The 16,442-nt window shown below is 35.5% G+C and overlaps 2 protein-coding genes across 2 annotated transcripts; one reads left to right on the top strand and one right to left on the bottom strand.

Moving 5' to 3' along the window:
• Window positions 1-324: 324 nt before the first annotated feature.
• On the top strand, window positions 325-1,404 carry LOC132057017 (uncharacterized). The gene has a single exon (XM_059449448.1). It carries the CDS (start codon window positions 939-941, stop codon window positions 1,275-1,277), a length of 339 nt encoding a protein of 112 aa, XP_059305431.1. The 5' UTR covers window positions 325-938; the 3' UTR covers window positions 1,278-1,404.
• Window positions 1,405-7,225: 5,821 nt separating this feature from the next.
• LOC132057018 (protein DEFECTIVE IN EXINE FORMATION 1) lies at window positions 7,226-16,099 on the bottom strand. The gene is made up of 13 exons (XM_059449449.1): window positions 15,786-16,099; window positions 13,842-13,952; window positions 13,107-13,189; window positions 12,710-12,827; window positions 12,461-12,618; window positions 11,133-11,749; window positions 10,975-11,045; window positions 9,452-9,708; window positions 8,809-8,990; window positions 8,449-8,732; window positions 8,213-8,330; window positions 7,950-8,132; window positions 7,226-7,848 (listed from the first exon to the last, which is right to left on the bottom strand). Exons 1-13 carry the CDS (start codon window positions 15,917-15,919, stop codon window positions 7,531-7,533), a joined length of 2,634 nt encoding a protein of 877 aa, XP_059305432.1. The 5' UTR covers window positions 15,920-16,099; the 3' UTR covers window positions 7,226-7,530.
• Window positions 16,100-16,442: the final 343 nt, after the last annotated feature.

Below are 16,442 nucleotides of genomic sequence, written 5' to 3' on the forward strand. Positions count from 1 at the left end.
ACATAGTTTCAAATATGTAAATTTTATTTTAAAAAATTAAAAAATCTCACGTCCTTATTCCCGATCAAAATAAACAGGTTTGACTTTCAAAATTCGAATTGTGCCACATAAATTGAGAAAGAGGGAGTAATTAACAAGATAATTTTTATTTTATTCCCACTTGTTAAAAAAATATTATATATATATATATATATATATATATATATAATTTTTTTTTTTTTCTGGAGCAAGGAGCTAGTGATATCCAATTGCCAAAGTCAAGTAACAATAGGACGACAACGGCGGACACTGGTCAACAAGATAAAAATGGGATAAATTCTTTTGCCATCACACATCTGGAATTTGATAAAGACCATTTCACAAATATTACTATTTCAACATTATACCTTTAAACTTCCTCTTTATCTTTCCATAAAGAGAAATTCAGATTTCAGAGAAAGAAAAAGATCATTTAGCACCCACCTTTTTTAAAAAAAAATAATAATAATAATTTCCCACAATTTTACATCTTATTTTTTACTTCAGATATACTTGGTCAACCACACCAATTTTTCTTGGATCTTGCTACCAAACTTTGTGTTTTTGTCATACCCAAAACCTTAATTTGTTGAATAGATTTGTGGGTTTTTTAATTGTGAACTCCAAGGTATTGACCTAAGAGCCAATAAAACCCAAGAAAATTAATTCAACTAAGCATTTTTGGTTTCTTTAAACTGTTTTCCTTGGTAAAATATTTTTGGGTTATTGATGATTAGTTCAAAGATCTAATCTTTAATCAAGAATTCCAATAAAGTTGATTGAACTAAGCATTTTGGGGTTATCTAAACTGTTTTTCTTGGTAAAATATTTTTGGGTTATTGATGATTGGTTCAAAGATCTGATTTTTAATCAAGAATTACAATTTTTGTTTAATTAAGTTGCAGTTTGGGAGCTAAGCTATGAATTTCAGAAACATGGAGGAATTTTGGCCTTACTATATGAACCAACACTCAAAAGCAGCAACAAGGAGATGGCATTTTGTGGGTACACTTTGCAGTATGTTATGTTTGGTTTACACAGTGCTATTTAATAAGTGGTTTGTGTTTTTTGTGCCAATTCTTGGGTATGGATTGGCTTGGTATAGTCATTTTTTTGTTGAAGGGAATGTTCCTGCAACATTTGGACACCCTTTTTGGTCTTTTTTATGTGATTTCAAGATGTTTGGTTTAATGCTCACTGGTCAAATGGATAGAGAAATCAAGAGGCTTGGGAAAAGGCCTGTTTTACAGGTCTATTGATATACTTGTAATTGCATCTCCAAATGCTTTTTCTTTCTGTTCAGATTTACCTATATGGATTGTCTAAACTTGTATATAAATCTACTCTTTGTTGTCAACTTTGCAATGGAACATGTTTTTTTCTATACTAGTGTTGTTCCTTGATGAATTGATTTTGATTGGCTATTATAAATCCGGGTTCAAATACCAGCTGAGACATAAAAAGCTAGGTGTTTCTTTTCATCTGCCTAAGCTTTGTTGGGCGAAGTTACTTGGTACCTGATGGACGGTAGCAGGTAATTTGTGGAACAGTCGAGATGAACACAAGTTGCCCAGAACACCGTTCTTATAACAAAAAGTATGTGATTTGATTTTGTTCAGAACTCGGTTGTCTATTTGACAAAAAAAAGGTGCCTTTGCTTATGTTCTCGCTGGTATATGTTGTGGCGAAATGTAAGATGAGTATGATTGTGAGCTTAGGATTATACTATGAGGTATTGCTTAGTTCTCTTCTTCACGTTTAAGCCTGACTGCTCCAAATATGGCAGCATGGGTGAAGCTTAGGATTAAAGACAAGGGGATTAAGAATCGACTACCTAAAAGATTTTTCAAACCCTTTGCCACTATGCTATACACTTTCCTTATGTTAATGTGGTGATTCAATGGCCAATTTGTATACATCAAAAAGTTTCACTTATGCACAAGGTTCTGGCAAAAGGGGATTCAGTTGACTATCCTTGGACCAAGGTGACTCCGACACTGTATGGTAGCTTTTACTTACTCCCTTTTCTTGACTAACCTGATTGGAATGCTTACTACCTCGCCTCTATGGTTCTTTAAAATCTTCTGTTGTATCTAAATGAGTGATAACTGGTAATAGCTTTTGAGCCATGATGCACAAACTCAGCAGAAGAGTTGTTTTACCTTTGTTCTTCCGTTTGGTCTTTGGGTTCTATTTTTAACAGTTTCTTTAGTAGGAAGTATTAAATATTCATTCTTGTTCGTCCTTGGAGTACATTATTGGATGTCGCCCAAAGTTAAAGTCTCCAATATTGTGTATGCCTTGCCCTTTTACATGAGGAAAGTTACTAGTGCAAGTACATGGACACCATCTTCAATTCTTAAGAAAGGATTTCTCATTCACTTAGATGTTGTAGTCTCTTTTGTCAAAGTAGGTTTAGTTATGGAGGATAAGCTGTTAGGGTAGATCTAGAAAACTAGAAGGATGTGCAGCTTACAGGTTATTAGTTCTGTCACTCCAATTCTACATTTTGTGCTAACATAGTTTGCATGTTATGGCACTTCTTCAATAGTCCCCGTACTCCCAACCTGCCGACCACTCTGAAGAATTCATAATTTATATAAGGCCGGTGAGAGAGTGTGAAATAAGGATTTATTCCGATGTATCTGTATTATTACGATTAAATGCTTGTTGGAGACTTACAATTGTTCTCCCCGGCGGAAGCAGATCATCTGTAGCAATCACTGCCCGTGATGAACCCCCAGTTCCACAGTTTAAAAATACTTTAATGATGTAGAGAATACTAGCCTTAGTCGTTCCCTAGACGATTCAGAGTTGTCTTCCCAACACCCATAATGGTGTTTATATAGACAATGTTAGGCCTAGGGAGTTAGGGTTAGATTAATTAATGGGACGACTCACTTAGCTAGCATCCCTTATGGGTGTACAAGGACCAAAACCTTGCCGTGGGAGGGTCTTTTCCCTTTGTCAGGTGGAGCTTTTGTGGAGGGTGAGCGCACTAGAAATGGGACTTGGAGCTCTCCCCTTATCAACAAGCCGAGAGTTGATGACTCAGGAGATTCGATCGCATAGAGTTCAGTTCCCATTTTCAACCCATTATAGCTTCATGATTGGGATGGCTGACAGTCAACTGACAACTCAAACCCATCCATTACGAGTTTCGATTAAATTAACTCATTGTGAAATAGTTGCCAGAAGAAAGCATGATAAGATCATTTTTCATAGTGGATTCTCATTCTTGTGGGAGGTCTCTGCATAGGTCAACATTAAGGTATCACTGAGGAACTAGAAGGGAAGTAAATACAGGCAGGACATTGTCCTTGGAGAACTGTTTCACACACAGTTGCCTTTTGTTTTCATGTGGTATCTGATCAATCAAAAAAGGCATGTTGGATGTATATAGTTTGTTTGCAAATGCATGTAAATCAACCAATATTTATCTTACATTCTCCTTTATGCATTCTGAAGGTCAAAATCTTCGTTTTTTCATGACTCGGAATGTCGACCTGATTGGCTGATCAACTAGGCCTTTATCTTTTAATATATGTCCAACATTGTATTTTTCAATTCCTTTCGCATATATCGAGTTCTAGCATTGTCAATGCAGAGGTTAAGTTAGGTCCCTAGGGCTTTGGTCTGGTGCACGAGCATAGCACGTGAAGTGAGTGGGTTAAGAGCACATTACGGGTTCAAATTCTACTGCAAACAAATACATACTCCCCCCGGATCAAAAAGAGTATTCACTTAGCCTTTTCTTTTTCGGTAAAAAAATGTTCACTTGTCAAATTAAGAAAAAGTTAACCTTATTTTTTAAGATTTGCCTCTATTAAGTGTTATATGTTCAAATCTCAATATCTATTTAATTAGAGACAGTTTAGGACCTGTTTGGCCATAAAAATTATTCACTTTTTTTCGGTATTTTTTTTTTCACTTTTATCAAATATTAGTGTTTGGCCATAATGGAATTCGAAAAACAAGAAAAAATTATTTTTCACAATCAAAATCTTGTTGAAAAAGTACATTTCAACAAAAAAAAACTATTTGCAAAAATTATAGCTAAACACAACTTCAACTCCGAAATTTCAAAAAAAAAAAGGGATAAGGCACCATTACCCCCCTGAACTATCCCCGAATTTGCTACGACACACCTTACCTTTCCCTGGGCCCTATTATCCCCTAAACTTATTTAAAACGGTATAATTACCCCCAAACGCCGATGTGGCAAAGAGAGTGTGTTTCACTCTCTTTGAGAGAGTGAGAAACATAAAAAAGGGGAAAATTTAATTTTTTTTTCTTAAAAATGCATTTTCTTAAAAATTTGAAAATAAATCTAGTCTTTCACATTTAGTTTTAAAAAACGGGTTTTCCACATGTTAAGAAAATAATTAATTTTTTCAAAATTTTATAAAAATTCAGTTTTTTTCACATTTTGGCAAGAAAAACATTTTTTCGGATTTTATTTGAAAAATAAAAGTGTCCTAAGAAAATGAAATCAAGATTTTTTAAGACATTTTAAAAAAATAATCAAGTTTTCCATATTTTTAACAAATCCATTTTTCCATATTTAAAAAAAAATCATTTTTCAGTTTTTTTTTTCTTTTTCAAAAACGGGTTTAAAAAAAAAAAAACAAATTTTCAATTTTTTTTTTTTTTAAAATCCTTTTTTTAAAAGAAAATTCAGTTTTTTAATCCATGTTTTTAGTTTTTTTTTTTTTTTAAATGGGTTTAAAAAAAAATCAAATTTTCAAATTAAAAAAAAAAAGACGGGTTTTAAAACTCATTTTTTTTTAATGAAAATTCGATTTTTTATTTTTATTTTAAAAAAAATTGACACGTAAGTCGAAAAAAATTAAAAAAAAGAAGAAAATAAATAAATACACATGTGGCAAGGAGAGTGTATGTCACTCTCCCATATGAGAGTGGGCATCAGCGTTTAGGGGGGTAATTATTCCGTTTTAAATAAGTTTAGGGGGGTAATAGGACCTTGGGAAAGGTAAGGTGTGTCGTAGCAAATTCGGGTATAGTTCAGGGGGGTAACGGTGCCTTACTCTTTTTAATCCGGAGGGAGTAGTATTTAAGTGGAAAAGGGCAAAATGGCGAGAACACTATCCACCGAGTTTCAAAAATCCTTGTTATTTAAAAATTAAAAAAAAAATTGAAAAGAGAGGATAAACTAGAATCGAAATGTATATGCATACCATGTTAACATTTTTTTGCGCGGATGTCCCTTCTTCTGGGATGGTCTTTAATTTTTGTCCCTCAAATTGGTGGTCTTTAATTTTTGACCTTCGCATAATACTCTGAGGTTTTGCGTTCGAATCCCAACTCAGTGAAAAAAAAAAAAAAAAAAAGGAATTTCGCAAGGCAGAATTTTGCCCGACGGTAAAATTCTGCCTTTTGAAGGCAAAACTCTACCTTAAGGTAGAGTTTGAAACTCCGGCCGAATCATGCAAAACTATGCCTTGCGAATTTAAATTCTACTTTGCGATTTTTTTTAAAAAATTTTGACTGAGCGGGAATTTGAACCCGAAACCAAGGAGTTCTAATGAAGGACAAACTATGCCATATAAATTGAAATAAAGGGAGTATAAACTATGCCAAAAGTACCAACTAAGTCAAAACTATTTTATTACTAGGCCATGATCAAAGAGAGTATTCACGTAACCTTTTCTTCTTGGGTAAAAAAAAAATGTTTACTTATCAAATTAAGAAAAAATTAACTTTATTTTTCTAAATTTATCCCTATTAAGTGTTATGTAATCAAATCTCAATACTTATTTAATTAGAGGCAGTTTAGGACCCGTTTGGCCATAAAAATTATTCACTTTTTTTTGAAATTTTTTCACTTTTTAAAAAAATTAGTGTTTGGCCATAAAGATTCCAAATACAACAAAACAAGAAAAAATTGTTTTTCACAACCAAAACCTTGATGAAAAAGTACATTTCAACAAAAGAATACTATTTGGAAAAACTATGGCCAAACACAACTCCAACTCCGAAATTCCAAAAAAAAAAAAAAACAAGTGAAAAAGTTTTTGGTTTCTATGGCCAAACGCTTACTTAGTCAAATTACCTATTTTTTTTTAGGAGTTAGTATTTTTTTAAGGGTTGTGCAAATGACCAAGTGGGCATTCTTTTTTATCCTGAGAGAGTAGTATTTAAGTGGAAAAGGGCAAAATGGCGAGAACACTATCCACCGAGTTTCAAAAATCCTTGTTATTTAAAAATTAAAAATTAACAAAAAATAAATTGAAAAAGAGAGGATAAACTAGAATCGAAATGTATATGCCATGTTAACATTTTTCAGCGCGGATTGTCCTTCTTCTGGGATGGTCTTTAATTTTTAGCCTTCGCCTAATACTCCGAGATTCTAGGTTCGAATCCTAGCCCAGTAAAAAATAAAAAAAAAAGGAATTTTGCCTTCAAAACTATACCTTAAGGCAGAATTTTGCCTGAAGGTAAAATTCTGCCTTTTGAGGGCGCCGAGTCATGCAAAATTCTGTTTCATACAAAACTCTGCCTTGCGATTTTTTTTTTTTGATTGAGCGGGAGTTTAAACCTGAAACCAAAGAGTTCTAACGAAGGACAAAAATTAAAGATCACAATTTAATGGGTAAAAATTAAAGACCACCCCAAAATAACGGTGTTCCCGCGAATTGCCCCCATGTTAACGCAAAATCGTATAAGCCCTCGTCTTGATTTGAGTTGTGAAAAATGTCGGCATGCAATTGAAATCTCAACAGTAAATCTGTAATGATGAATTAGCGAAATTGGCGAAAGAATTTGAGATCAGCCATTCAAATTTAATTCTAAGGGGTACATTTGATGAAAAATGCTAAGGAGCACTTAAATGAGGGGATAAAATACTACCTCCTCTGCATTTTCAGTGTATAATACTTAAATATTATGTTACATTAGTATGATCAGTTCAGGAAATCAACGATCAGTTCCAGTGTCTCAATTCCTGGTTCTCTTAAATCGTAACGAGGCTAACATTTTGAGATGCGTTATGCAATAATAAGATCAATTCTTACTGGAAAAAGCGTGAGTGGTGGACTTGAACATACGCGATAAACATTGCCAGGAACCATCTCACGGACCAAAAAAAAAAAAAATGTAGTTCAATAACATAGGTCGAACTTCTCTCAATTGCCATCATACAGTACTCAAGTAAAAGTACAAAACTTCTGAGGGAGATGAAAGTGTGTACCTTCAAACAAAATTCTGATTCCATAAATAATCATGGTTTACTCGAATGTGTCAACAATTATCAGTATGTTACACCTGGGGAAGGGTACAATGTCAAAACCAGACTTGAATACTCAGAATTCAGATTCAGGTAGCATCACAGACAACTGTCTCTTCATCCTATACAGTTCAACATACATCTAGCTCACCGTTGACCTGCTGAACGTTCCCACTGGCCAGAAAGGCTGTTGTCAGTTCAAGTTCTAGCCGGAGAAGATGCCTCATTTCTATAACTCAACAATGTGCCGTATTTTATATCAAACATTAGAGGTTGGTGTTTCGTGAAAATGATGGTAATGGCATGGCCTCCTGCGGACGAAGAATGACAAGCACACCAAACATCCCCAGCATAGGAAGAACGAGAAGCCATTTTAACAGCTTATAATAATGAAAATGGAATGTCAAGGAGAAATCATCAGAGAAATATAGCCCATTCCTGTCAACCATCTCCACCAACACCGTACCAGAAGTCCTCACAGCAACAGTTGGGAGCATAAGCCGATGTTTTCCAGCTTGATTAAATATCTTATTTTGCTTAATAGTTCTATCACCTTGATAATTCCCAGGTACTAACAAACTCACCTGTGTATTAATGGAGAAGCAAGAAAGGACACATTACTCACTAGTAAGCAGTGAGAGATGTTAATAGAAGGCAAACTTGACTAGAAGGTAAAGCTCTTTACCGTGACATTATATGGAGCTTGAGACCCAGATGGATATCTGTATTTATCAAAAATTTCTATTTCAATCCAAAAATTCTTGCCTTCTTCATCACGGAAAGCTCTTGATGATGGAGTAATATAGACTCCTTCACGATCTAATCGGTATGCAGCATTATTTCTCCCTTGGTTAGATGATCTCCATGCCTGCAGTTGATATCATGCAGTTACTACTAATCAAAGATCTTAACTAAGCAAAGGGCCGAAAAAAAGATCTTGTTGAGTACCTTGAGGGGATGATGCGGAGAAGGTGTAGAGAAACAGAAGACGTTGCCATTCATGGTTGTCACAATAAGATCGAGGTCATCTCCACCATCAACATTATCAGCCAAGACCATGCTGTATCTGTGAACAAGAGCAAAGAAAAAGAGATATTCAATTATAAGTTTTAAAATAGACGATTTTATCCTTTTAAAAAAGAACAGTAGAAAAAGGAAATAGAGAATCTAAGGATATATCTTACGATGTTTCACCAATATCTACAACATCAGCACATGATGTAGGCCCGTCTATGAGATACAAGTAACCATCAAATGAAGTAGTGACAATTGTAAGCCCTTTTTTCCTCTGCCCACGTTTCGTCAAGTCAACAAGAAGAACTTGATTCATGACTCTACCATGAGTCCTGTAAGGATATGGGCGTACAATGGAGCCATCCTTTCCACTCAGAACATAAATATTCCCTGAAATTGTTGGAACGACGATATCGGTATGGCCATCCCCATCCACATCCCCAACGGCAGGTCCCTGGGGTTTTAAAAGTTGTGTTTCATATCACACTCAGCCTAGTGAAACTTTAAGGAGACAGGAAACCATAGTGTACCTGTGGAATTAGGCTTTTAAGATGCTTTTCCCAAATTTCTTTGCCCTGTGCAGTCCATGCAGCAACATTGCCATGCGAATCTGTAGTCACTAGTTCAATCTTGCCATCATCATTTATATCAGCTGCAACTACTGCTCCTTGGATTTCAGCCATTTCAAGAGGAAACTTATCCCTCACTTTCCCTGACACAGTAAGTCTTTAAGCCTTCAAACATTATGATGCACAATAATATCAAACAGATCAGATTACAAATGGACGCTCTTGCTACTTCTCTTTCCATGATAGACATGTCTACAACACAAGTCAATGGAATACAGTTGCACCAATCAACTACCTACTGGTTTCATCCGGGAACTACCCCAAACTCATGGGCATAATTAATCTAAAAGGAAAGCTAGCAGGGTATGGACTCATGCAAGCTTTAGAAGAAAATGGCACACATTATAAATATCATGACATAAAACGGGTATTTACAAGTCGATTTGTATCTCATGCAATCCCATTACACCCAGAGAGAGGCAGGGGGCAAATAAAGAAGAACAGATATTTTGCTTTTCAGGTGGATGACAGAGAATTGAAAATTTGAAGATGCTTAAAAAGCATATAGCAACATGACAAGATAAAACAAATTAAGACGGATTACCCTTGTGATCCAAGACATAAAACATGCCATAAGAGGTCCCAACTAGAATGTCTAAATTTCCATCACCATCCAAATCAACTACCGTAGGGGAAGAGTGTATGTAGGGACGGAAGCTCCCCGAGTCAGTACTTAGGTCCAGCTGTTGAGTCCATTTAACTTGCTTGGTATCTAGATTAAAGACTACAATACCACCAGCTACATATTTTCCAATGTCAATGTCTCCAAGCTCCTTCGAATGTTCTGAGTTTTGGTAGTACCTGTGGATTAAAGATAATCAATCAGCAGTTACATATGCACTAGACTAGACTTGCAATAGTTGTTGTTAATGCTAGTAGACACCTAAAATGAAGCAAACCGATGGGGTTGTTTTAGATGTAAAAGTATGGCATATGAGTTACTTCAAAGCAGTGTTATCAAAGGCGCGCTTAATCCTTGAAGAAAGGCTCTAAACATGTTGAGCGCTTCGCCTCGATTAATGTGTGCTTCAGTGTCGTCATCAAGGCTCTAAGACAAACTTTTCCTTGCAAATAAGCATTTCCTAAAGAGGTAACACTAAACAATTGATTTTTAACTTTATCGTTAAAAAAAATCAATTTCTTTGTCCATATATTTGTTATTCATGCTTATAATTATTAGTCTTGGACTAAACATATATTTTTGTATTCTTTGCTCCATTTGCGCCTTTTTTCATTAAAGCCCATGCGTTATAAGCGCTTTGCACTTAAAGCCCCAACGGACCTTAGAGCTTTTTTGAGCTTTTCGCTTTTGATAACACTGCTTTCATAAGTAAATTAAGGTGTCCTCAATTAGCAAAGATGAGAGACATCACAAAGGTAGTGGCTGAGACACAAATAGAAACCACTCCAAAGATCCTAGGCTCTACTAATTGCACTAGCATCATTGTTTTGCAAGGATGTACACTGGCATAATAACACAACCATGCTCACAGGTCAGCTCTCACATATTCATGCTTAAAGCAATAACCATCCAATACATAGCCAGATTCAAGTTAGTAACAACCTAATTAACTAGCAACTACCAGATGATAAATAAGAGGCGTTTTCACCCGCAAGGGTGGCTCAGTTGGTTGAGCATGGGGCTTTCATGATGGAGGTCTCAAGTTGGAAACCCCCTGCCTACAACAGCAGGGGATTTTGCCTTCTGGGTCGAGCTCGTCGCACCGGGCTTGCCTAGTGCGGGTTACCTCTCTTGTGTGGTTTGCGAGCTATTGCCTGAAAATTTGGAGGTTTACCCATGCGCACCGAAGGGTAGCGGCTGCGGGGTTCCATGTCATAAAAAAAAAAATAAAAAAAATAAGCGGCGTTTTCCCTAAAGAAACATGGCTTGCAAGTGTTCATTAGCGTGTACTGCACCAGGAAAATTTGGTAACCTTCTAATGATCGCACAACAAAGAAAGCAATCATCAGCTACACATAGTCAGAAGCAGGGAAACAAGACAGCATAGCAAACAAAAATAGCACCTCATAAGAGAGAACTTAATAGCACCTCATAAGAGAACTTACTCATGGTCAAAGAAATAGGAAACTGCAACAATCATCTCTGACACCCCATCATTATCAATGTCAGCTATGACCTGATACAAATGATAAGACCCGTAAGCGTTTAAAAACATCAGGATCTTAACAAATATGGCATATGACCCGTGTTGTAAAAGACTTACAGGGGTACATAAAACATGAGCATCAACATCCACATAATCCTCCAATTTATCATGTTCTGGCTCCTTAAATTCTTCATCGTTCCAGTCGTGCTCATCAACATAATCATCATAGTCGTAATTATACTCATCTGCCAGCTCATCACTGTCACGGAACAACTCAAAAGATGAATCAGCATCAGCCTCTAGACCTTCTTCATTTTCCACAGTTGCAGCTTGAACATCTTCCTCAGATTTTGTTGAGACATCATCTTCAAGAAGCCTTCTTCCGGTATTGGTTCCATTCTCCAAATTGCTAATTTTATCAGTTTCAGAACTCAGAATACTACTGTTCAAGTTAGCCATGTTAGTTTCTGCATCACCTAGACTGTTATTTTTCCCCTTTTGGTCCTCTAAATTAGACGAGTTGGCATATGAAACTTCTGATGGCAAAGATATTGAAGCATTAGATGCATCATGGTGGACTTCTTCCGGAACAGAATGTGTCTCATTGTGAACTGCTGATACCGTAGAGTCTGAATGGTTTCCACCGTGACTTTCTGGAACAGAATGTGTCTCATTATGAACTGCCAATCCCGTAGAATCTGAATGCTTGCCACCCTGACTAGATGCATTATGACCTAAAAGAAAATTTTCAGATCTATGATATATCATAGGATATAGTAAAAAAAAAATTCAGATCTATGATATATCATAGCATATAGTAAAAGTTGACGAAGGTCAAGGCCATGGCTTTCCACTTCAAGAGGCCAAAGGGATTATTATAGGAAAGGAAATGTTAAAAAATGACATGCTTGAATATCTCCCGAAACACAAAGATATGATCACTTGTAGAATCTAGTCATTTTATTGTAGCTTGTTAAATCTAAACAGATACAGAAGGCTGAATCCCGTTGAAAACACTTGAATCTTACGACACTTGCATGGAGGAGAAAGCGCAGGCTCTCAAATACCTAAGTTTAAGGTCCATGAATTCTGATAAGATACCCAATTATAGGTGAAATGTTACCCAAGGTACCCAAATACAAGTATAAACCACGGCTCATACCAGATGAAAGAATTCAAACTGGATAATCCATAAGAGGCAATAACTTTCGATCCCCAGCACTATATATTAACTTATGAAATTAATGAATGAATTGCTGCTTCTTCAGACTTCTAACAGGCATCACAACACACTTGGAAAAGAAAAGATCCTATTCTGGTTCAGTTTTTGGATATGCAACAAAAACAAATAGGCATTAGAAAGAGGACTGAAAGAGATATTAATAGAAAAAACCAAGATTTTGTACGCTCCTTTTGACTTGCACTTGAAAAGGGGAAATACTTACGGGCAAGAGATTCCATCAGAAGCTCCTGGATTAGTTGGTCATCATGGACATCTGGATGAGAACGGTCCACAGGGTCTGAACTCAAACCCCCATACCAATTCTTTTTTACCTTCAACCGAGGAATCTCAAGTTTATCAGACATCAAGTATCCTGACACCCTATTTAGATGCTAACCATGTCATGTTGAATCGAGACAATGCCTGTGATTAGTAAAAGAGGAAATTATTACGAAAGATGGTCTAGCATTACCTGAAAAAGAGAACCTCACCATTGTAGGTGGCCAAACCTATCTCCCTCACGCCATCCTTATCAATGTCGTACAGGAGAGGACTCGAATGAATGGTAGATTGATGAAAAGCGGGCCAGCCTGATAAGGTGAAGTTATATAATTAGCAGCAATATTATCCCCATTTATGTAATTCTCCCAAGTTTCTAGAATATTCATCTAGAACAATATTCATATAATGCATTATTTGTCTTTCAGCATGCCAAAATTAAACTCGGATCCAATTTATAAGCTAGTTTGGGTGACTGTGCACAGGATACGGATTGTTTCCAGTCTTCTGTAGCCAACCAAATAGTTTTCATTTAAATTTACATAAAAAAGTTTGAATGTACTGTCACACCAGCCTCTCGCAGATTATACCTGGTAGTTTATCTCCATCAGAACCTTCCAGAACTTCCAAGTAATGAACAAAAGAGGGAACTACAATCTCAAGCTTCCCATCACTAACATAGAGATTGAAAAATACTGTTAGGGTGAATAAATGAGCCCAGAGGAATAGATTGAAAAAAACAGCAATGATACTATTAAACTTCAACAACTCATACTCGTCAAATTTGGTAGAACTGCTATAATGGTACATTTTGTTTTCTTTTCTCTTTGACGAGAGCGCAGTGGGCTTGAAGACACATTCATTTACTTTGTAAATCCACTGGTTACCTCTCTTATTAGTTCCAGCTACCCAGAAAAAAGAAAATCTATATGATTGATCTTCTTTTTTCTCTTTTATAACGGTTCCATTGATTAAAACAGGTAGTTTGTGACAGTAATGCAGAACTCTTACCATTACACAAGCAGAATCCAAGAAACAACTACAGAACATTAAAAAAAAAAAAAGGGGGGGGGGGGGGGGGGGGGGGGGGGGGGGGGAGAGGCCGGGGGCAGCCCGGTGCACAAAGCATCCCACCTTAATAGGGTCTAGGGAATGGCCTCACCCCGAGGGGTGTGATATAGTGGCAGCAGCCACTGCTCGAACCCGTGACCCCTATAGGTCACACAGAGACAACTTTACCGTTGCTCCAAGGCTCCCCTTCAAATACAGAACATGTAAAACAAAATAAATTACAGAATGAAAATCAGAAGCTTGTACCATGTTACCTGTTAATATCAGCAATCAAGGGTGAAGCATACACGCTAGAACTAACTTCTGTCTGCCATCTTAGCTCCAAATGCTGAGGGCATTGTGTATTCAGCAACTCATCCTCATCTCTGCAGAATTTAAAATACTCTTCAACCATTTTTTAATTGTCTTTTTGATAAGTCAAAGGGGAAAAGCTTAAGCACTTTTAACCATTCTCTCATGATGTTGAATAAAAAACAGTAACAGGAAGAATTTCCATACAAACTGGAACTTCATGGGTGCGCCAAAAAGAAACTAATAATGAGAACCTATTCCTCAAACAGGCAGTCAATTTCATTTTTATTCTCAGTAGTTCTTATCTCCTCCTAAGTCTATCATCAACTAACGGCAAATATCACTAACCAAAGTGCGAAACTGATAAAAATCACGAAAAATAAGCAGAGAAAAATCCAATAATTACTACTGCCTCCGTTCCAAAAAGAATGGCAGATTTCTATATTTGGAAACAATTTAACTTGAACTTCCCATTTTACCCTTAATGAGAAGCTTTTATAGCCCGACAAACGTTATGGCATGTTTAAGACGACGAGTTTCAAAAGCTTTATAATGACATAAATGTTCCGACACATTTTAGACCACAAGATTCAAAAGTTTTTTTTTTTTTTTTTTTTTTTCCTTAGACTTTGTAGCCAGTCAAACTTTGCCATATAAATTGAAAAAGGGAGTATAAAATACGAAGGAAGCAAGAGTTGAAAACAAAAAATTTCTCTTACAACAAAATTTAGTCAAAATACAAGAAATTTCCCACGGTGCATCTAATCGAATATAAAAGAGATTGAATGAGATGCGAAATACACAAATTCGTATCAACGACTCATATAAACTCCAAACATAGCTAAACAAAATATGAAATTGATCAAATCTCAGGCCTATGTTGCTCGGACTCTTCACTTTTGGTGCCGCACCTGTGTCAACACGACAGGGGTGTGGGATCTGTATCTGGTCAACCAATTTTGTGCACTTTGACCAAAATTAAGGGAGAAATTCCGGACAGATTCAATGTTTTATGTAAGCAAAACAAAAGCTATGGTGCAATTGAAGAAAATGGATAACTTGTATATAGATGGCCACTCCTTTTCCTTTTATCTCCTTTTTAGATTCTCCTCTTGATCAATATTTTCTCCTCAAGTTTTCCACTTAATATCTCATAATTTAGGTTTTATAACTCTATTTTTTGAATTTTGAATTATTTTTTGCCGAATCCCCGCACCTGTATCTTTACCTGGATCCATACCCACGGATTTTAAAATTTAGATCATGACGAATCCGACCACTAGATCCGTACCCGTATCCGACACCCGCACCCAAGTCCGAGCAACATAGACTCAGGCTAATACATACAATAAATACTCATTAAACACTATAGAACACAAATGCAGCTATAATTTCAAACAGAAATTTGTATAAACTAAGCTAAATACAACAAATTTTACACAGTAATTGCAAGTAAATACAGAATTGATCAAAATTCAGGCTAATACATACAATAAATACTCATTAAACACTATAGAACAAAAAATGCAGCAATTTTTTTTTTTTTTTTTGAGAAAGTACTGGTTCCAGCTAAAATTTCAAACAGAAATTTGTATTACAAGTTACCCCCCAAAAAAAAAAAATTGTATTACACAAAAAGATTAAGTGAAATACAACAAATCATCTAAACTCAAAACACAGCTAAACAAACTAGAAAATTGATCAAATACAACAACTTTTCCACAGTATTTGATATATTCAGGCCAATACATACAACAAATTCTCACTAAACACAAAAAAGAATACAAATCCAGCTAAAATTTCAAACATAAATTTGTATTACAGAAAAATTAAGTCAAAACACCAAATTTTCCACAGTAATTGCAATTAAATACAGAATTTTTTTTTAGAGTAAATCGAAAAATTACAAATTAGGATAAGCAGCGGAATCATCTGTAGCTTCTCTCTCTCGGAATTTATTACTCTTTGATTCCTCGGATTGTAAATGCGAGAAATTCGACGAAAGTATTAGAAAACACAGTAAAATAACCCTAATTTTCATCTAGATCGTCGATTTTAATCACAATTTTGACGAAAATGAAAATTAAGTGAATTTAGACAAAATTAAAGTGTTTTATTAAAACCCTAACAATTAGGGTTTGGGTTTTTTCAGGATCTATACGAGAGATTGAAGAGTGAAGAATTATGGAGTTGCAGAGATTGGTCAAATGTTTCTTCAGTTTAAGTTTGGGAAATAAGAAAGTAACCCTTAATTTGGATATATTCACAATTTTAGGATACAAAATTTATTCTTTGGAAATAGAATTTGGGTATAACACTTTATGTGAGAAAATATTTATCCGAAATGACCCTTTTATAATTTATTATACACTTTTATACAAGATTAATATATTATCTACAGTAAGTGTATAATATTGTATATCGTGTGTATAAACACTGTTGCAAAAAAAAAAAAAAATTGGCTATACGAATGTAACTTAAAAATATGACTATATGGATGTAGCATTTTATGTTGGATTGTATATTATTGAAATTATACCGTAATTTTATGGCTATTAATAACT

The sequence above is a fragment of the Lycium ferocissimum genome, chromosome 5 (genome assembly GCF_029784015.1).
Source record: "Lycium ferocissimum isolate CSIRO_LF1 chromosome 5, AGI_CSIRO_Lferr_CH_V1, whole genome shotgun sequence".
Classification (NCBI taxonomy): Eukaryota; Viridiplantae; Streptophyta; class Magnoliopsida; order Solanales; family Solanaceae; genus Lycium; species Lycium ferocissimum.